Raw genomic sequence first — 22361 nt, 5'->3', positions numbered from 1 at the left:
CTCATGTTATCTTATCTAGAACATGCGAACATTTGTATTGAATATTTGTATGGCGTTTATGTAAAAGACACCGGCTGGCAGCTGGCACAGTTTTGGCCGTCGGTGCAGCCCTCCCCCGAATTCATCAGGAGGCCTAAGCTTCTTATGATAAGCCGTCCAATGACAAGTCTCCCCCCATATCGTGCACAGGGAGCCCGAATCAAATGAAAAAGCAAAATTTGACCATTCAAACATTATATTACTTTATTTTATATTAAGATTTACAATACCGGGTCCAGGCTGATTGCAGGGTTTGGTTTACACTGGGCTATAATATGAAGGGGGTTATGTTTTTCGTAATGAAAAACAGCACTTAAAAACAGTGTCATGTTCAGATGACTTTGCCCTATTAAAATCATGGTACAGTACCCCCTCCCCCATCAGAGGGTCCAAATGAGAAGTGAATCCTTTATAAGGTGCAGAAGTAAGAACACTGGTTATAATGCAACAAAATATTTACAGAGATCTCCCCCCACCCCCCCATTAGTGCCACTTTTTTTATATATACATTTAGGAACGTCACACATCCAGTAAAATGTAAATTCCCATAATAGCCGGTTAAGCTAAAAACCTGAATAATTCATGTGGGCAGTGCTGCTATTCATGGATAAAAATAGTGCAAGGAAGGTCCATAAGTGGCGCCTCCTACAGGCTGAATCCAGACACTTTCAGATCCTGGGCGTTATTTCTGGCTTCAAAGTAAGTTGTGTCTGTCTCGTCGTCCGGCTGTGGGATAAAAGGCATCGGCTGGTTCTGCTGGTTTTCCCAATCTATTCCATGGAAGAAAGGATGAACCTTCAGTTCTGCGGAAGGATGAAATCAAGCGAGTTACATCGCATGCTCCATAGGTGTAGTCACATATCTCCTCGCCATCACTGCATGCAAGGATATCCTCTATAACCCCTTCACAACCAGACTAGGACCCGATCTTTAGGACTTTTTCTATTGCCATCATGAGTAAGCATTGTTTTTTGCAGGAGTAGTTGCCTTTTTAAATGGCTACATATCAGGAATACGTAGAAACTTATTATCTGAGTTCCAGGCTCCTGAACTTCTACTGATTTGGACAGTAGGTCCTTTTGAGGACGATACTGTGACCGCCTTACAGTACCGGCTGGCAGACCGCAAGTCCTTGCATCATATTTCTGTATGATACAAAGACTCCCATCCTGCGCCACGTGGTCCCTTGGTGGGATACGGGGCCAAAATATGGGTCCGTTTCCACAGGCTGAACATGTTCATGTACAACCAGCCTTAGGCAAAGTCATATAAGGACTAGTGAGGGGTCAGGCGACTTCTCGGATGGATTTCTCTGCACAAGGCATAGAAATAGCATCCACAAGAAAGGACCAAGCCAAATTTTAGTGACATGAATTTTAGCCTTTAGTCTTGCTTAATCCTAGTGTCCGCTGTGTATAAAGACAATAAAAAGAATTTCTTCGTCAGCTCTACCATTAAACCCTTTACCTTTTAATCCTGCTCTCTTGGTGTGGTCGAGGTTGAGGAGAATGTCGATAGCATTGTGCGAGTTCACAGAGAGCGTTTCATCATCTTCTGGCCAAGGAATATCTGCAAAAGCCAAAAATGAATTACCTTTAATTACCAATATTGGTGCATTTTATGGAGGATCACCCCCCCCACACCTTTAGCATTCGGTATTATGAGACGTACCTCTCTTCAGAATATTTTGGAAGACCTGAGCTGGAGTCTCATCGTTAAATGGAGGGATGCCAGTCAGAAACTCGAAGAGGCAGACGCCAAGGGCCCACCAGTCCACCGCCGGCCCTAAAGATAAACAATAAAGTTGAGTTGCCAGGTTCATCAACATCCCCCGATCGCTTTGTGTTCGAAGAGTCAAGCCCCATAAACCCTTCCGTGTCCAGCAGCCAAACCAAGCAAATTCTGGCGCAGCCGGAGAGAAAGCATAAAGAGCCCCGCAGCCGATGCAACGCTTAAATGTCTACTGCTACTTTATGCATGTATAGTACTAACCATGTGCCATCAAGACACTCAAACGTATGGGGCCGTGAGGCATCAAGACACTCGAACGTATGGGGCCGTGAGGCATCAAGACACTCGAACGTATGGGGCCGTGAGGTATCAACAGGAAGTCTGTAAAGTATAATAGCTACACAGCCAATAGCTACACAGCAGGAAGTGATGTCACAGACATTGGCAGAGGTTTGTGTATAGCCTGGAATAGCCTTTTATGGGGGTTGTCCGGGATAAACATAGATGACCTACATGTTCTGGAGAGACCCGTTTTCATTCTATTACTATGTTTGTCATGATATTTTGCTTCTAATAAAGTTCTTGATGAAACAAAAAACAACAAACAACTTGTAGTCGCCTTGGATCCAGCGCAGCTCCTATCATCGTTGGCCTCTGTTGGTATATAGACACTCAGTGGTGAAAGGTGATTGTAGCGGGAGAATAGTGTCAAGGAGCTGTCTCCTACGGAGCCTCTGTACACCAACGTGCTGGACCACAGTTAAAGACTGAGGTAATTTATTTTTTTTTTTTTTTTAATGGGACCAAATAGGTGTAAAAGTAATAAACAACCCCTTAAAGGATCCATAGTATGTACAGCATCCAAGCAACTTTAGACCCCATGCACACAACCATATCACGACCCCTATAGAGGTCTATGGCAATGTGCCTCACCGCACCGCCACTGAGCGGCAGCATAAAGGGGTATTCTCACCTGGGTATTCACATTCAGTTTCATTAATCTGCCATATACATTTCTTCAAGTAGATGTTATTAAGAAAAAAAAATGTATCTGTGTGGACTACATAAAATGTAGTCATATGGTCCCTTAGCAACAAGACTATGTCCTTGGATACGACCACCTTTGCTGGAGTGATTGCACAAAGACACAAAAGGTTTTTTTTATATGAAATGTCCGAGAGTTACTGCGTGTCCTACAGCCGTCCTGTGGTAATGAACCTTGAATCCTGGTGATCAGGCAGGACTCAATAGCGCATCTCTGACCACCACTGCCAGAGTGTGGGGTGGTCGCATCCAAAGAAGCATCTCATTTCTAAGGGACAACATGGCCACATTTATCAGAAATTATCTTCACAGAAGAACATATATTTTTTTTTAATAACATCCAATTGAAGAAATGTTTACATATGGCAAATGAATTAAGTTAAATGTGAATACCCAGATGGGAAAACCCCTTTAACTTTCTAAGAAGAGGGGAGGGATGAGGAGTGCTCACCCCTCTTCCCCAGGCCATGTACTTGCCAGCACATCACACATCATGGACATGTAGTCTTAGTTTAACCATCACAGAAAAGTTTTTTTTTTTTCTTACAATGTTTTCCCTCATTTGTCGCACGCGCTTATTAACATGTCAAAATAAGTAGCTGTGTGCCATGAATAACATACAGACGCTAGTAATATACGTGATATATTCGCTACATAAAAGGTAGAAATGTTGTTAGCCTTTGTCTTGGTTATTTCCCGTGTATAAGCAGCTACCTGCTACCAAAGCGGCAAAGGCTAAACTTACCAGGTCCCAGAAATCCTGTGTACAAAGAAGACACATGTTACAGCGAAAATATAAAACATTTCTTACAAACTGGAAAGAAAGTTACAGAACTGCCAACCTGCCTTCAGATATCACTGCAAACGTACAACCAACCCATTACAGTACGGAGGGACTCACCATGGGACTTGCCCAGAAGCAGCTCCGGGGCCAGGTAGTCCGGTGTCCCAAGGATTTTCTCATTCTCCGGCTGGACCGCTCCTCGCCGCACGCTCTTTGGCGTCCTGTAAGGGGTTTCTGCCTGACCCTGAAAATGTAGACAAGAAAAAAAAATATTTTATTAATACAGAATTATTTTTATTTTGACTGTGGGTGACGACTTGATTTTGGGGGGAGGCCATCTTGCCTGAGCTCTGGTAACAGCATTAAGAGATTTACTTTACTGCAGCTTCTCACCACACATAACATCTATAGTTTGGAGTTTACTTGAAATGTTTTTTTTGGATTAGATTACAGAAATAAAATAATAGATTAAGAGAACGGGGGCCCCCTTGAACTACAGAACAGGGATCCCTTGCTCGATAATGGGTGGAGCAGAAGTCCAATTATAGATCCAATTACTCGATTCAGTCTATGGGAGCGGCCGGACAAACCAAAGTGCCGTGCTCGGCAATTTTCCTAATCAGTGGGGGTTCAAGCAGTCTGACCATCCTCAATCACCTTGTTATCCTCCCCAATCCTGTGGATAACCTAACAGTTTGGGAGTTTTTATTATTAACTAGTTATAGCTCCCAGCGTTGCCATGGAAAATAAATAACTATTCTTCGCTATAACAAAATAGAATGGGTTAACAAAAAATATTTTATTTCTATCTCTGTCTCTGACCATCTGTGCATTTGTCTCTGACTGTCACTTTGTAAATGGGGGGGAAATATCAGTAGGTTCTTAGAGCAGAACTATTCTAGTTGCCCGTCACAACCAATCAGAGCTCAGCTTTCATTTTTGCACAGCTGTTTATAAAATTACAGCTTATCTCTGATTGGTTTCCATGGGCAATTGGAACAGTTTTACCTCAGACATTTCTGGTAAATCTCCCTCTATCTCTGTCTCTATCCATCTTACCTCACACATAAGCGTCTTATACGCATTACCTATAGTAACCAATCACAGCTCAGAGCTCATATTAATGACCTGTGGCAAACAACAAATCACGGCTCAGCTTCCAACTGCTGCAGCAGCAGACAATGGCTCCTGTATATGGTGGTTAATAAGTGGATTTTGGAAAGCGCGGGGTGAAAATTTCAGCCCAAAACAGAGTTCATGAAGTTCCCCAAGTCCCATAGAGCTGCTGTAAAAAATTTGGTGATTTTAAAATGTTACGGTGTGTATGTCTGTAGAGGGCTGAGGTCCTCAAAAATTCCTCTGCAAAACTAAGCAAAATTTTCTATTGTTATCAAATAAACCCTGAATAAAAATTGAGGCCAGTGAAAATTATTAAAGGGATATCTGGTCAGAGCTGTCTGGTGCTGGAGGTATCAACTAATATCTACCAATTAAATAGTAGATAGTATGGCACAGCCTCTATAAATCCCTGGGGAACGACCACCACTCACACTGAGCCACGAAATCAGTACCGTGGTCCACCATCAACTCTATCCAATTATCTGTGTTTCATAGTTTCTACGGTTGAAAAAAGACACTTGTCCATCAAGTTCAACCAAGGAAGGGAAGGGATTGGATGAGGAAGGGATTTAGGGGAAACAATCCTATATAACATAACCATCAATGTTATTTAGGTGTAAAAAGGCATCTGGACCCTTCTTGAAGCCATCCGCTGTCCCTGCTGTGACCAGCGCCTGAGGCAGGCTATTCCACAGATTGACCGTTCTCATAGTAAAAAAGCCCTGTCGTCTCTGGTGATTAAACCTTGATTTCTCCAAACGGAGACAGTGCCCCCTCGTCTTTTGATTTGATCTAATCTGAAACAACTTACCACCATATTTTTTGTATGGACCATTCATATATTTAAATAAATTAATCATGTCCCCTCGTAGTCGTCTCTTTTCCAGACTAAATAAATCTAGTTGTTTTAATCTTTCCTCATAACTGAGACCCTCCATACCCCTTATCATTTTTGTGGCTCTACGTTGAACCCTCTCCAGCTCCAGGGCATCCTTTTTATGGACCGGTGCCCAGAACTGGACAGCATATTCCAGGTGTGGCCGAACCAGTGCCTTGTATAGTGGTAATATTACATCCCTATCACGAGAGTCCTGACCACTTTTGATACATGACAAGATCCTACTGGCTTTAGAGGCAGCTGATTGACATTGCATGCTGTTATTCAATTTATGATCTACTAGTACCCCCAGGTCCTTCTCAACAAGGGACTCTCCCAGATTTACTCCCCCAAGGACATATTTTGCCTTTGGATTATTGGCCCCCAGGTGCATAACCTTACATTTATCCACATTAAACCTCATTTGCCAAGTGGATGACCAAACATTCAGTTTGTCCAAGTCACCCTGCAGCCTATGAACATCCTCCATAGACTGTATTACACTACACAGTTTGGTGTCATCTGCAAAAATAGACACAGTGCTATTAATTCCTACCTCTATATCATTAATAAATATATTAAATAGTAGTGGGCCAAGCACAGAACCCTGAGGTACACCACTCATAACTGGTGACCATTCCGAGTAGGAATCATTGACCACAACTCTCTGGATACGATCCTTCAGCCAGTTTTCAATCCAGTTGCAAATGATTTCTGCCAAACCAATAGCCCTAATTTTACCCATCAGGCGTCTATGAGGGACAGTGTCAAATGCCTTTGCAAAGTCCAAGAACACAATATCCACAGCTGCTCCTCCATCCAGGCACCTGCTCACCTCTTCATAGAAGCAGATAAGGTTAGTTTGACAACTTCTATTCTTAGTAAACCCATGCTGGCTGTCACTTATTATACTATTTGATGTCACACACTCCAGTATGTAGTCTTTTACTAACCCTTCCAATACTTTCCCCACAATGGAAGTTAAGCTTACAGGCCTGTAATTGCCAGGCGAAGTTCTAGAACCCTTTTTATATATTGGCACCACATTTGCCTTGCGCCAGTCACTTGGCACCACACCAGACATTACAGAATCCCTGAAGATTTTAGCCAGCGGTACAGCAATAACAGAACTGAGTTCTTTAAGAACTCTGGGGTGTAACCCATCTGGTCCAGGAGCTTTGTACACATTGATTTTATTGAGCTTAGATTGGATAATGTCTACATTTAGCCAGTCTAGTATATTACAGGGTGCATTACCCGCACTGACACCACCCAAGTCAGAAGTTCTCTCTTCTATTGTATAAACGGAGCTAAAAAACCTGTTAAGTATCTCTGCCTTCTCTTGGTCTCCAGTCACCGATGCCCCATTTTCAGAATAAAGGGGTCCAACCTGTTGTGACCCATTTTTTTTTGCATTGATATACCTAAAAAATTTCTTGGGATTTGTTTTGCTATCTTTAGCTACCTGTCTTTCATTTTGTATTTTGGCTGATTTGATTTCTTTTTTACAGATTTTGGTAAGTTTTTTGTAAGTATTGAAAGCCTCAGGTGACCCGTCAGATTTATATTTTTTAAATGCCCTCTTTTTCTCATTAATTGCCCTTTTAACTGTAGCTGTAAGCCACGCGGGGTGTAATCTAGCCCGTCTATACTTGTTACCTATTGGAATAAATTTAGAAGTATAAAAACCCAGGATAGATTTGAATTTCTCCCATTTAACATTAGTATCACCATGTGACAGTATCTGATCCCAGTCTATATCCTGTATTGCAGCCCTGAATTTTTGGAAATTAGCCCTCTTAAAATTCAAAGTTTTCGATTTTCCCACCTGTTTCTGCTTTTTAAAGTTTAAGAGGAAAATAATTATATTATGATCGCTGTTCCCAAGGGGTTCCCTGATACTGACATTTTGGACAATCTCCTCATTGTTAGAAATCACAAGGTCCAACAATGCGTCACCTCTTGTGGGATCTTCTACAATCTGCACCATAAAATTATCCTGCAGAAAGTTGATAAAATGTCTCCCCTTCACAGATGAAGACGAGCCCTGACCCCAATTTATATTTGGAAAGTTAAAGTCTCCCATTATCACTACGGTCCCCTCCTGTGCAGCCCGCTCCATCTGTTTATATAGGTGACCCTCTATTTCCTCAGAGATGTTAGGGGGTTTATAAATTACACCAAAAATAATTTTCTCAAAGCTCTCTTGGCTTTGAATTTCAACCCACAAAGTTTCAGCCTCACACTCTTCCGAGACCACTGACTCATTCACATTCGCTTTTAAGTCTCTTCTGACATACAGACATACACCACCTCCCCTCCTATTACATACACCACCTCCCCTCCTATTTGCCCTGTCTTTCCGAAAGAGTGTAAAACCTTGAATATTAACAACCCAATCATGCGATGCATCGAGCCATGTCTCTGCTACACCAACAACATCTAACTGTTCCTCTAATATCAGAGCCTCCAGCTCGCCCATTTTGCCTGAGATACTTCTGGCATTTGTGAACATACAATTTAATTTTCCACAGTTATTTATCTGATTTAAAGTAATTTTACTGGCACATATATCCGCACCACTGTTCTGCAACTTGTGGATCTCCTTATCCACTGCCTTAGGCCCCCATACACCGCCCACCTCACCACCCACCAACATAACCTGCCCCCTCTCTGACCTGTCTACCCCTTCAGTGTCTTCCTTTTCCTCCTCCCCCGAGCCTAGTTTAAATACTCCGCCACCCCTGCCAGGATCTTCTCCCCCAGCACAGCAGCCCCCCTTCCACTTAGGTGCAAGTTATCTGCAGAAAACAGCTTGTACCCCAGTGAAAAGTCAGCCCAATGCTCTAGGAACCCAAATCCCTCTGCTCTACACCAGGATCTGAGCCATGCATTTAACTCCCTGAGCTCCCGCTGTCTGCTCTGTGTAGCGCATGGCACAGGTAGAATTCCGGAGAATACTACCTTGGAGGTCCTTTCCTTAAGCTTTGAACCTAGTTCTTTAAAATTATTCTTCAGGCTCCTCCACCTACCATCTATTCTGTCATTGGTACCAACATGGACCACGACAGCTGGGTCATCCCCAGCCCCTCCCAGTAATTTATCCACCCTTTCCACCACATGCCGAACCCTGGCACCAGGGAGACAGCAAACCATTCGGTTGAGGCGGTCTTGGCGACAAATTATTCTATCCGTCTTCCTGATTATAGAGTCCCCTACAACCACTAGCTGCCTTGGCTTACCTGCACTCCCATCCACCCTACTACTAGCTGGTCTGCTCCCCCGGCTGTGAGGGAGGGCAGGATCCGCTAGGGCTGCCATTTCTGACACTGACGTCCTTACATCATTGCACAATTTTGCAATTTTGCTTGGATGTTCAGAGTCAGAGTTGGCCTTCCTTTTCTTTGACCCCTTCCTACCCCCTCTAGTTACAGTAACCCAGCTACCCACCTGGCCCTGCTGGCTTTCCTCTCCACCCTCCACTTCTACCCCGCTTATTGCTTGCTCAGTGAGCAGCATACTCCTCTCAAGATTGTCAATTGCTCGCAGCCGTGCAATATCTTCCTCCAGATCTCTAACACGAGCTTCCAGTAGAAAAATATGGGCACATCTGTCACAGTGGTATTCACCCTCGAACTCTTGCTCCAGCAGTGTATACATGCGGCAGAGTGTGCACTGGAGCATACCACCAATCTTGCTAGCCATATCCTAGTAACAAAACTGTGATGAGTATATAAATCAAGAGATATAAAATGTAGGTTACTTACAGTTCTGTGGACTTCTCTTTTTCAAACTCCGCTTTTTTCAACTCACTTAAGTTCACTAGCCACTTAGAATCACAAGCCAAAACTGAGCGAGCTCAAAAGTGAGTTGCTAGACCTTAATTTATCAGGTGTGAACACTAATCCCTCCTCCCAATTAGCAGACCAGGCAAAGAAAGGAAAAAAAAATCTATTTAAATTGTGACACTAAGAAAAGTGCTATTACCTATATACTCAGTCCACAATCACCCAAACAACAGATTCACTCTTAACACACACAAAACTCCGCTTTTTTCAACTCACTTAAGAGCTGAACGTTCTCTAAGGACTGGTCTTACACAACAAGTGAAGCCCCGGAAGAAATACCTGAAAGTTCTTGTAAGTTCTATCCTTCTGTGCAGGGGTGACAGCTAAAGGGTAAGATCCTGTACATCCCAAAGAGAAGTGTATTTTATCCATTGATCCGATACTTATCCGAGAACGTTCGGAGAGGGTCGACGCATTTATAGGACTATTGTAGCTCCTGAAGGCCACCACAGTTCTCCTCTTAGATTTATTCAATATTCTGGTTGTTGCTGGAGACGCCAAAGAATCATTGGTTAGTTCCGGTAAGCCCCGACTCATACACATGCTCTTCTCCCGTTTGTCGTTTTCCGATGCTGCCGTTCCTCCTTCCTCCGAGGAGGAGCTGGCATTGAGGTCACTCTCTGACTCAAAAGACAGCTCCTTCATGCTCTTGTCCACCTCAGACAGTTCCTTCTCTAAGGGTGGCTCTGTGATAGACATGTTAGGGGACGGCTCTGAGTCTCCGTTAGGACTTTGTTCCCAAGTCTTGGTCTTCCCTGGTTTGGAGGAGTCACTAGTGATCTCCTCCTGCTCACAATTCTCATCTAGCTCACACAACAAGTTCTTGGCAACTGGATTTCCTGAGCAGAGTTTCTCCGGGGTCATCGGAGGAGGAGGGACAAAAGCATTTTCCAGTTTCTCGTCCTTCTCGATGTTTTTATGGAGGTCACCAAGAAACAGCGATTCAATCACCATGGTTAGACCTGTACTTGGGTTGACCTTCATCTCGGAGAGTTTGCAGGCTCGTTTATACTGGGAATTGTTTTTCTTTTCCATGACATTTTCCTCAGGACTTGTCTCAACAAGTGAAAAACTTCTTTTGATTCCAGCTCGATCAGAATTTTCATCATCTTCATTAAACTTCAAGGGATCCAAAGAGGAACTTGCCAGCCAAGGAGGAGACTCTGGAGATCTGGGTAATACCTTCAATCGTCCATTTGCATCCAAGTTCTCCTTTTCTTCATGAGCGTTGGGATCATAAAGACATTTCCTTATGAAGCCTTTCGCGTTCAGACCAGCGATGGGGGTGTCTTCAAGGTCAGTTTCATTCTGAATGTTCGATTTCTTGCCATTTCCACGATTAACAATAGGGGAGATGTGCGACTCCAGATCCTTCATGCACTTGGAAACTTTTCCTAGCTGGAGTTTGCTTAGCGACTTGTCGGACATGCTATTCTTTAAACGACTGGAGCTTAGGTAAGGGGGACCTTCTAAATCCTAGGAGGAGAAGAAAAAAAATCAAAGGTTACTACAGTGCTGATTATTATGTATATACTCGAGTATAAGCCGACCCAAGTATAAGCCGAGGCCCCTAATTTTACCACAAAAACCTGGTAAAACCTATATTTTTTTTTACTCGAGTATAAGCCGAGTTTGGGGTTTCAGCGCATTTTTTTGTACTAAAAAGCCAGGCTTATACTCGAGTATATATGGTAATTTTGGGCTGAATTATTTTCATGACAATTCCTAAAAATGTTGACATCAGGACTTCAAATTTCTTTCATTCATTAATTAAAAATTCACCAGATTTTATTCCAGCCCCAGAGGTAGGGTATGAAAAATCCTTTCTAGAATTCCCCATATGTGACATCCGATGTCAGATGAACGGGACCACATGGTTTCTGCATTGCTGCAAGGTCTTTAAGCTCTCTCGTGCTGCCAGAGGATGGGCACAGAGAAGAAGTTGTAGCTGGGACTTGGGATGTAGCAGAGCTGTGCATCTGAGCGAATGGATGTAGCAGAGCTATGTGTGGGTGTGTTGCTAATGTGTGACCAAGGGGAATTTTTAATTGGAGTCACCTAAATTTTTCCTTTTAAATAATTAGAACAAGCTGGTCCACAGATTGTGTAAGTGCTGTACCGGACATTAGACAATAAAGCATAATCCACACCTGGTTTCCATTTTCCCATTTCGGACTGCTGCAATATTCAGACTCCATACTGGATATGCATATTCGCGACTGACTACTGGTACTGGACGTCCCCAGCCGTGCCCTAGACTTCAGCAGGTTGGGTGTCAGACATTTTACTGGCATACTGGGACTGGACGTGTGTACTTCTGGACCTGATAAAGGAAAAGGCAGTGAGTAGTGATTTATATTTAATAAATTATGCAAATGAACCCAAGAGGCTCCAAGCTCCATTAACATCTTTGGGGATCAGAGACCCTCAGGCTCATTTGCATAGTTTTAAAAGTGGATCCTGCCAGAGGGAGCACACACCAGTTAGTCAGTGTGCTTGGTTTACAATCCTTCATCCTGGTGGTAGATGTCCTTTAAGTAAAACTATTTTTACTCATCACTCAACCCTAAAGTTAAAGGGGTCCTCCAGGATTAGTGACTAAGAACAGATCAGTTGATATATGACAACTGGAGCCCTGACAGATGACTTGTTTTAAGGTGGGTATCAGGTCTTACCAGGTCTGTAATATCTCACCCATCAACTACACGGCCAGGTTGGATATCAGTCCTATTCAAGTGAATGGGTATGATGTGCACTACCTGTCATAGCCACAATACTAGGTACGGTGCTGTGCTTGGTAAGGAATTAATATGCTTGTCGGCTCCATACAGTGTTTACAAATAGCTCATCTGTGAGAATGCAAGTTGTGAGACCCCACCAATCAAAATATTGATCACCTATTCTAAAGGGTTGCTGGAGTATCCCTTTAACTGCGCTCTGCAGATTAATATGGTCTCTATAGACTATGCCACACACAGAACGTCCCAGGAAGACGAGACCAACTAGCAATCACATCGTAAGCAGATTTACACTGCATAAAACTTATGTAACGCCAATTACTAAAGCTGCAAACAAAGGAACAATAAACAAAGAAAATTTTAAAAATATGAATGTATTGTAATTAGTATTATAATAATAATATAAAAATACAATTTTCCAGCACTTCCTAGATTAGTCTCCTAATTTCTTTTGGTTTGTATATTTAGATATCAGTGTCCCTCTCCTATTATAGGCTGTAAGACAACTGGCTGCAGGAAGACAAAAAAAATCTTAGACCACACCCCCGACTAAGCCACACCCCTTTTGCAGTTACCAAGTTAAAAACTAATCAGCAGGAATTCAACCTACGTTCCCTGTGCTAAATTTTTACAAGTCGTTCAAACCATCAGCGGTAACATACAACCTTGTTACGCCGATATTCCAATCACTTACATGAAATAAGGAGCTTGCTGGCTTTTACCGAATGTTCTTTACTCCTCATTAAAAAAGGAGTAGAGTTGCCCTGGTTGGACTCATTGAGTACTGGGGTCATCGAGGAGCTAGATCCCTGCACCTTACTCCGGACAGGAGAATTCTATTATACAGGAAACAAAAAAATTACACAAAAAATTTACACAACCAGCAAACCAGAAGGCAGATTAAGAGGAAAAAAACCCACTGAATCAAGGTACACAGGGGACCTGTTTATGGATAGTCTTCATTAAAAATAAATACATTTTACTCTTATAGTTCTTATGTGTCTCCATAGTAAGACTGCCAATAAATCCTAAGTATATGTGATTGGAGCCTATGGGAGGCCGGATGCAAAGTATTGCATCCATCCCTCGGCCTCTACTGACGAGGTTCAGGGAATTTACCCCGGTTAGGTCACTGTACTTATATGGACAGTGACATCAATGGGGACCTCCCCGACCATGCACACAGCAGAGGCCATGGGCTGGATGCAATACTTTGCATTAGTGTCCCCCCCACCCCCCCAAAAGGCTCCATATTTTACTTAGCAGGAGGGAAAGACACAGCTTGCTGGGCATTTCCATCCTGAGTTTACATATACTAGTCAGACTTTTACCAGTATAGCGCTATGAAAACATTCAACAAATACGCCAGGACTTTTTTTTGCAAATTTGCGTTATTTTTCAATAAAAAAGTAAAAAAAAAAAAAAAAAAACTGTGGCAAAGGTGGAAAGAGTTTTTAAAAGGAAACTTCATTTTCGTAAATACTTACAAATCCCAAAGAGCTTATAAGGGATAGGACTTGTCCTGGAGTGCGGAAGTAATCCCGCTTGGGTTTGGCCATTGAAGGTGTTGTAAGGATATCAATCATATTAATCTCTTAGAAGAAAAAGAAATAAATTCAGTGCCGTATTAATGAAATTACAACCCCAAAAACATCCCCTACTTCTCCTGTAAAAAAAATAATATATAAAGGGGCTTATTTACGAAGGGCCCGCAGATCGCACTTTCGTTGGATTTTCGAAGTTTTCGGGATTTGCACGGCTGTGACAGGTACTTAACTGGGGGATTGTGTCGCACGCAATCGGATTTTGGCGCAGCTGCGCTGGCTTTCATGTGTCAGAGATCGAGGGGCGAGCCATCGGATGATCCGACTGAACGCGGGATTTAACTTTCAAATTGTGACGCAAGACAATGCCCTTACATGCACCAGGAAGAAGAAGGTGAACTCCATCAGACCTGAGCGGGGAAGTGTCAGATGCAGGAAATCGGTCGCACGATCTTAGTGAATCACGCCGGAGTGCATAGCAGTCGGACACTCCGTACTTCATGACCTCCTCTGGACGGGTAAGTAAATGTGCCCCAAAATGTTTTCTAGTGGATCGCATACATCAGAACGGGGTTCTATCTACAGCACGTGCATTGGATTCTTTACAGTGTAGATTAGTGGGAGACCGTACAAATGTGAACACTCCCCATCACCTACCTCTCTTGAGAGCTACTTTGGAGAGTCCAAAGTCTGTCAGCTTTATGTGGCCCTCGTTGGAGATCAGCATATTGTCTGGTTTAAGGTCCCTGCGAGAAATGAAGAAGAAAAAGAATGTGGAATTACAGATTAACTTGGAACAGAATTGTAAAACGTGTACATGAAAGACGCACAGAATAATCTGACTGACACTAAAGGGGTTGGCCACTTTTCAATAAGTCTCTCATATATATATATATGCACCTGTGTCTTTGCCTCCTTTGAGAGCTCCAGCTTTTCCCTGTTCTCCCCATGCTGCCCTCTGCATATACAGAACTCCCTCTCTCGTTGCTCCAGCCCATCCTCATGGCGTCACCCACTGTGCCTCTTTATCTCAATTACCGTTTCACAGACAGACACGTTTGCTAGTTTTCTGTTGGATGTTCTTTTATTTGCAAACTGCTTGCACAGAAGTGTCTGAAACACATATGTGTCACACACAACCCTTTTGTGTCACGGCTGCACTAGGCATCATAGGACACAAATTAGGGGCCGCAGTGGTACTCAGGGTACCATGCGCCAGATTAAACATGCAAAGTCAGGCAGAAATGTGTCGCACGCCACATGTTAAAGGTGCACGAAAAAAAAAACTGGTGCACTCCGTCGAGGCAGTGCAGGGAGCTTCTTGTGGCAAGAAATCCAGAATCTGGCGCCCCCTGCACACTACACAGGCAAATTGCACTGTTTTTAGTAAATGTGCCCTATAATCTGCTGCAGCAGCTCCTCCTATTCATGTGAGCTCAAACATGTAAACAAAGATCCACAGAGAGTTTGCAGACAGCACTAAAGTAAATTAGCAGGACTGCCGAATCACTCAAACATTCAGGGATTATTATTCAGGCAGTAAAGGCATATGGACAACTTCTATAAGAGAGCGACCAACCCCTTTTATTAGTATCTGCATAGGGCAGATTATCTGCACAGAATTTGCTTAAAAAGAAGGCAGCATTGTAGTGTAGGAGATTGATGGCAATCCCGTACACACGCTGCATTAAAAAATAATAATAAGCAGAACCAGAAACGCCTTTCCCTTGGAGATTTTTCATCGAAGACAAATAAATGACAGGTCACGTATTGCTACGAATCATGGCGAAGAAGTCAATCTTTTCATTACAGCATCAGAAACAAGCGAATGGTTCCTGGTCATGCGGAACAGTTGCAGACTCACTCCCGCTACGTGTTTAACCCCTTCCCGACGCGCGCCATACTAGTACGGCGCGCGCCGGGTCCCTGTGCATGGAGAGGGCTCGCGGGCCGAGCCCTCTCCATAGCCAGTAAGTCTTTGCTGCATATTGCAGCAAAGGCTTACCGGTAACACCCGCGATCGGTGCTAGCACCGATCGCGGGTGCTTTCACCGCCGGCAATGCTGCCAGAGGCTTCAAAAATAGTTAAAGTAAAAAAAAAGTTTAAAAAAAAAAAATGATATTAAAAAAACCTAAAAATTCAAATCACCCCCCTTTCCCTAGAACTGATATTAATAAACAGTAAAAATCATAAACACATTAGGTATCACCGCGTCCGAAAATGTCCGATCTATCAAAATATAATAACGGTTTTTCACTGAGTTTAACCCCGTAACGGAAAATAGCGTCCAAAGTCAAAAATGAAATTTTTTTGCCATTTTGGAAAATATAAAAAAAATTAATAAAAAGTGATCAAAAGGTAGCACAGTCCTAACAATGATAGCAATGAAAACGCCATCAAAAGTCGCAAAAAATGACACCACCCACAGCTCCGTACACCAAAGTATGAAAAAGTTATTAGCGCCAGAAGATGGCAAAATCAAAAAAAAAATTTTTGTACAGGAGGTTTTAATTTTTTTGAATGTATGAAAACCTGTACAAATGTGGTATCCACGTGATCGTAGCAACCCAAAGAATAAAGTAGACATGTCATTTGGGGCGTACAGTGAAAGCTGTAAAATCCAAGCCCACAAGAAAACGTCGCAAATGTGTTTTTTCACCATTTTCACTGCATTTGGAATTTTTTTCCCGCTTCCCAGTACGCGCCATGGAATATTAAATACCGTCACTACGAAGTGCAATTTGTTACGCAGAAAATAAGCCATAACAGAGCTCTTTATGTGGAAAAATAAAAAAGTTATAGATTTTTGAAGGTGGGGAGTGAAAAATGGAAGTGAAAAAACTAAAAAAGGCCAAGTCGTTAAGGGGTTAAGCCGTAGGATGCTGCCTACCGCTCTAGCTCCTGCAAATTAGGACACAGGAAGAACAGGAGCTACAGGGGATGCCCCAGACAGCAACATAAAATAATACATGTAATGTTGTCCTGTTATTTATTCCCATCTTGGGGAGTTTTTTGCCGAGGCATCAGGCGATCGGGGTGCTGCTGCGTTTATGGTCGTGGTCTTTACCTGTGAATTATTCCATGTCTGTGTAGGTAGTCGAGTGCGAGGGCAACCTCAGAGATGTACTTAACCGCCATATCCTCATCAAAGTAACCGTAAATGTGTAGGAGGGACTTCACATCTCCACCAATCAGATATTCCATGACCTGACAAGCAACATATTATCGTTAGTATATAATGTACAATTCCGCAGGCTCCACCGCTTAAAGGATATCACTTACTCCTAGATCCTAGTACAATGACTATGCTAATCTTCTTATATTTGTTATCCATGGCCTCCATCCTTCGAAAATCAACTATTAAAATTATGCCAATGAGCCTGAAAGACTAAGCGAGTGTTACCAGACCCCCTCCATGCTGTAGTGTCACAGGCTGTTACACTGTGCAGGAGCACTTCCTCCTTTCCTTTCTATGCTGGGGTGAGCCTGTGTAGCTACAGAATGGAAGGGCTCTTAACACCCTTCTCAGAGCCTGTCTGCCTCATTAGCATAATTGTAAAAGTTGAATATTAGAAGGAAGGAGACCATGGATAACAAATATAAGAAGATTACCACAGTCACGGTGCCTGGATCTATGAGTAATGTCCCTGGTTCATCATCCACGATTTTGATGGTAGATTTCCTTTAAATCAATCATGCAGCATTAAAGGGGTTGTCCGAGACCAACTACAAATAGAGGAGGTGGCCTGCATAAAAATGTAACTAATACTTACCTCATCTAGTGCTCCCGGTGTCCTACACCATGCTCCACTCTAGTAGCTTCCGTCTGGCCACCTGTCACCATGTCCCAGAACCTGATACAGCACTGGGACAGTATTCGGGTCGGCCAGAAGCTGCGAGAGCGGTGCTTCCGTGCCCCTTTAAGCAAACACAACATATGGGAGCACCGGACAAGGCAAGTACTAGTTGAATTTTTTTTTTGCAGCCCGCCTCATTTATTTTTAGTTAGTTTCATAGTTTAATTCATAGCCGAGAGTGCATGTCTATGAGGTGGTTGGGAGGGATAGCTGTTTTGCTGATGAATATGAGGAGGCGCATATATCAGACACTTACCAGGTAGATATTGTTGGCTGACTGCAGAGAGTAGTATAAATGTACAATAAAGGGGCTTTTACTTAGTGCTAGGGCGTCTCTTTCCGCTTGGACCTGATGCACCATGTTCTTATTAATCATATCCGCCTTCTTCACCACCTAGAAGAGAGAGAAGACATTGCTTAATAGACACTGTATTATAACGGCAGCCGGCCCTTTAAATGTGACTAATGACTGGAATTTGTTAAAAGGCTACAGAGTGAGGGTCAATACAGATGCCTCTATTTTTAGCTCTATAGCACCTAGAGCCATGCTTCTGGTGCCATATTAAAGATAGGAATTTTTCAGATCACATCAGGCAGAACCAAAGATACAGGTCGTTGAAGATAAAGGCACAGATCTATTATTCTGTCTGTGACAGTTTTCTGTCTGACTTTGCAGTAAAAAGAACGTACAATAATTTGATAATCTACCGCACCCTGCACCGCACTTAGTGCAGTTTGCCTCACTTTTGATAAATTTGGGGCATAGTTGGAAATGGGAACTAGATCTGCAGCTCAAAATTTTTGTTTTTTTGCATCTCCCATTTTCAGAACCACAAGTGATCTGAAAGATGAGATTCTTATCATTAATATGATACCAGCAGCAAGTTTCGAAGTACTGTACTACAGATCCAAAAGATAGGGACGTCTCAAGCGACCCACCCGCTGCAGCCTCTAAACTTGACTCATCTCAGGTGTAAATATGACAATTCTCACATATGAACTGAATTTCTGACCAAGTTAAATTTCTGTAGACAACAAAGATAGGAGACCTTAGAAACTGTGTACAGAGAGTCAGTAAATACGAGATTATCTACGCCGTATAATACCCCTCCAGTATACACAAGATAACTTTGTCTACTTCCTCCCCCAATAGACAAAGACATGTAGACTGCCTGCTCCTCAGAAGACTAAAGAACAATAGACATTTATGAGACGGTGTTGTGAAATTAGCCTGTATACACAAGATATGAGCATCATGGCGGAACAGCAGGGTCACCAGGATAGGCAAGTACAGCTTTATCTTTTTTCAAAGCCCCCCCCCCCCCCAAAGACGATGTTTTTACGCTGCAATGTCTTATTTTATTAGTATATGTCTCCCATAATCTGTACAGCGCTGTGCTACAGACAATCTTTATTTACATAACGCCATCATATTCTGTAGCACTTTACAGATTCTGGGGAAGATACAAATACATAAAATAAGACATTACAGAGTACAGGCAGTCCCCGGGTTACATACAAGATAGGGTCCGGAGGTTTGTTCTTAAGTTGAATTTGTATGCAAGTCGAAACTGTAAAATTTATAATTGTAGTTCTAGACAAAAAAATTTTTTGCCCCAGTGACAATTGGAGTTTAAACATTTTTTTGCAGTAATGGGACCAAGGATTATCAATAAAGATTCATTACAGACACCTTACAGCTGATCTTTGCAGCCTGGGACTATAGTAACATCCAGAGATCACAGGGGGCAGAGAGGTCTGTATGTAACTATGGGTTGTCTGTAAGTCGGGTGTCCTTACGTAGGGAACCACCTGTAATAGTCATATGGAACAATATGAGTGAGGGCCCTGCTCACAAGAGCTTACAGTCTATGAGGATGATGGGGTGACACAAGAGCTTACAGTCTATGAGGATGAGGGGGTGACACAAGAGCTTACAGTCTATGAGGATGAGGGAGTGACACAAGAGCTTACATTCTATGAGGATGAGGGGGTGACACAAGAGCTTACATTCTATGAGGATGAGGGGGTGACACAAGAGCTTACATTCTATGAGGATGAGGGGGTGACACAAGAGCTTACATTCTATGAGGATGAGGGGGTGACACAAGAGCTTACAGTCTATGAGGATGAGGGGGTGACACAAGAGCTTACATTCTATGAGGATGAGGGGGTGACACAAGAGCTTACAGTCTATGAGGATGAGGGGGTGACACAAGAGCTTACAGTCTATGAGGATGAGGGGGTGACACAAGAGCTTACAGTCTATGAGGATGAGGAGGTGACACAAGAGCTTACAGTCTATGAGGATGAGGAGGTGACACAAGAGCTTACAGTCTATGAGGATGAGGGGATGACACACGAGCTTACAGTCTATGAGGATGAGGGAGTGACACAAGAGCTTACAGTCAATGAGGATGAGGGGGTGACACAAGAGCTTACAGTCTATGAGGATGAGGGGGTGACACAAGAGCTTACAGTCTATGAGGATGAGGGGGTGACACAAGAGCTTACATTCTATGAGGATGAAAGGGTGACACAAGAGCTTACATTCTATGAGGATGAAAGGGTGACACAAGAGCTTACAGTCTATGAGGATGAGGAGGTGACACAAGAGCTTACATTCTATGAGGATGAGGGGGGGGACACAAGAGCTTACAGTCTATGAGGATGAGGAGGTGACACAAGAGCTTACAGTCTATGAGGATGAGGAGGTGACACAAGAGCTTACAGTCTATGAGGATGAGGAGGTGACACAAGAGCTTACAGTCTATGAGGATGAGGGGGTGACACAAGAGCTTACAGTCTATGAGGATGAGGGGGTGACACAAGAGCTTACATTCTATGAGGATGAGGGGGTGACACAAGAGCTTACAGTCTATGAGGATGAGGGGGTGACACAAGAGCTTACAGTCTATGAGGATGAGGGGGTGACACAAGAGCTTACAGTCTATGAGGATGAGGGGGTGACACAAGAGCTTACAGTCTATGAGGATGAGGGGGGACACAAGAGCTTACAGTCTATGAGGATGACACAAAAGGTATAAGAGCTTGTATAATAGTTCAGACATTTTTATAAGGGGATGGAATAAAAATAATTTAATAAATAAAAATGCCGCTGCTTGAATCATCGATCAACCACCATCTTATATACAAAGTCCATAGTGTGGGAGGCTGCAGAGAAGCATTTTCCGGATAACAGACAGGGGGAGTACCCAGAATTGGTTAATAAGGAGTTATAGTTGCATGCAGTTAGCTAGTGTGATACACTTGCCTAAATGAATGGGTTTTATGAGAACATTTTAAACTTTGGTCGTTGGGTATTAGTCTTATAGAGATGAGAGATAAGTTGGTGCAGCATTATGCAGAGCTTTGTGGATGAGGGTTATTAACTTAGGGTACATTCACACAGCGGTATGCCCGCACGGCGGGCATACCGCCGTGTGCTGGAGAGGAGGAGGAGGCGGCCCCCCCTCCCTCCATAGAGAATAGCGGCGCACGCCGCACACACGCCAAAAGATAGAGCATGCTCTTTCTTTTTGCGGTGTGCGGGCCGGATCGGTGCCCCACATGTGTGGCGCCGCTATTGCCGTCTATGGGGACGTACATGCGGCCGCATGTACGTCCCCGCAGACGGCCATGTGAATGTGCCCTTAAGCTGTATTTGGAAGGAGACAGGCAGCCAGTGCAGTGACTGGCACAGACTGGAGGAATCCGTGTAGCGTTTGGTCTGATAGAGGAGCCCGATTATAATGAACATGAACTACCAGGGTCCCTTAAATTATATTAAATTGCTGGACATCATGATCCCCCAACATCATCCTCCTGGAAAGTCTCACTGGAAAGAGGGAGTTTATAATTAACTAGAAGTGTCCTAGATGTCACATCACCTCAATATAGAAAAAAATGGTGATAAAATAAATTACAGAAAGATCAGTGGAGATAAAACTGTGGCAAAACTACAATTCCCAGCATGCCCTGAAGCGTAAGGGGCTGCTCACGCATGCTGGGAGTTGTAGTTTTGCATTTACTCATGAGCCGGATGTCCAGGAATGCTGGGAGTTGTAGTTAATAGTTATGGAGGGCTAATCGTAAGCCTCCCATAAGGAATAATGCACTACAACTCTCAGCATGCCCCTGACGTGTAAGGGGTTGACCAAGCATGCTATGTGTTTTAGTTCTGCATTAACTCATAAATTAGCTGTCAGTGCATGTTGGGAGTTGTAGTTCCACATTAAATCATAAACTAGCTATTCGGGCATGCTGGGAGTTGTAGTTCTGGAGAGACAAATGGTAAGCCTCCCAACCGGGCACCATACACTACAAGTCCCAGCATGCCCTGGTGCGGAGCAGATGTGATGCTAGCTCGGTGACCGTCTCACCTTCACGGCATACAGCTTGCTGTTATTCTTCCTACGAGCCAGATAGACCTTCCCAAAGGCCCCGCGGCTGATCGGCTTCACTATAGCGAAGTCCTCGATGGACGGCGGCTGCGGTACCGTGAACTTCTTCTCCCCGCACAGGGACATGTCTTCCTTATCCGCCGTCTTCGGGGTTCCCAACACCCCCATGTTATTCACTCACTTAGTTCTCTATGTCCACAAAACCTCGGCGGCGCCGCTGCAGTTTAAACGCAAGATACGCCTCTGAGTGACGTCACAAGGTCCCCCCCACCAATAATACTGCAGCATTCTGGCAGGGATGACGGAGAGTGGGATAGTGACCAATCACTGTAGAGAGTTTATTTTAACCACGCCTCTGCCTGCCAATAAACCAGAC

The 22361-nt window shown here is 43.4% G+C and overlaps 1 protein-coding gene across 1 annotated transcript; it reads right to left on the bottom strand.

The window, feature by feature from the left end:
• Positions 1-540: 540 nt before the first annotated feature.
• On the bottom strand, positions 541-22257 carry MASTL (microtubule associated serine/threonine kinase like). The gene is made up of 12 exons (XM_072154099.1): positions 21965-22257; positions 17839-17976; positions 16793-16932; positions 14382-14470; positions 13668-13774; positions 12875-13016; positions 11593-11765; positions 9722-10918; positions 3716-3842; positions 1711-1824; positions 1507-1608; positions 541-842 (listed from the first exon to the last, which is right to left on the bottom strand). Exons 1-12 carry the CDS (start codon positions 22151-22153, stop codon positions 685-687), a joined length of 2676 nt encoding a protein of 891 aa, XP_072010200.1. The 5' UTR covers positions 22154-22257; the 3' UTR covers positions 541-684.
• Between the last annotated feature and the right edge of the window lie 104 nt (positions 22258-22361).

Source organism: Engystomops pustulosus, chromosome 5 (assembly GCF_040894005.1).
Source record: "Engystomops pustulosus chromosome 5, aEngPut4.maternal, whole genome shotgun sequence".
Classification (NCBI taxonomy): domain Eukaryota; kingdom Metazoa; phylum Chordata; class Amphibia; order Anura; family Leptodactylidae; genus Engystomops; species Engystomops pustulosus.
This window is presented reverse-complemented; position numbering and strand designations above follow the sequence as displayed.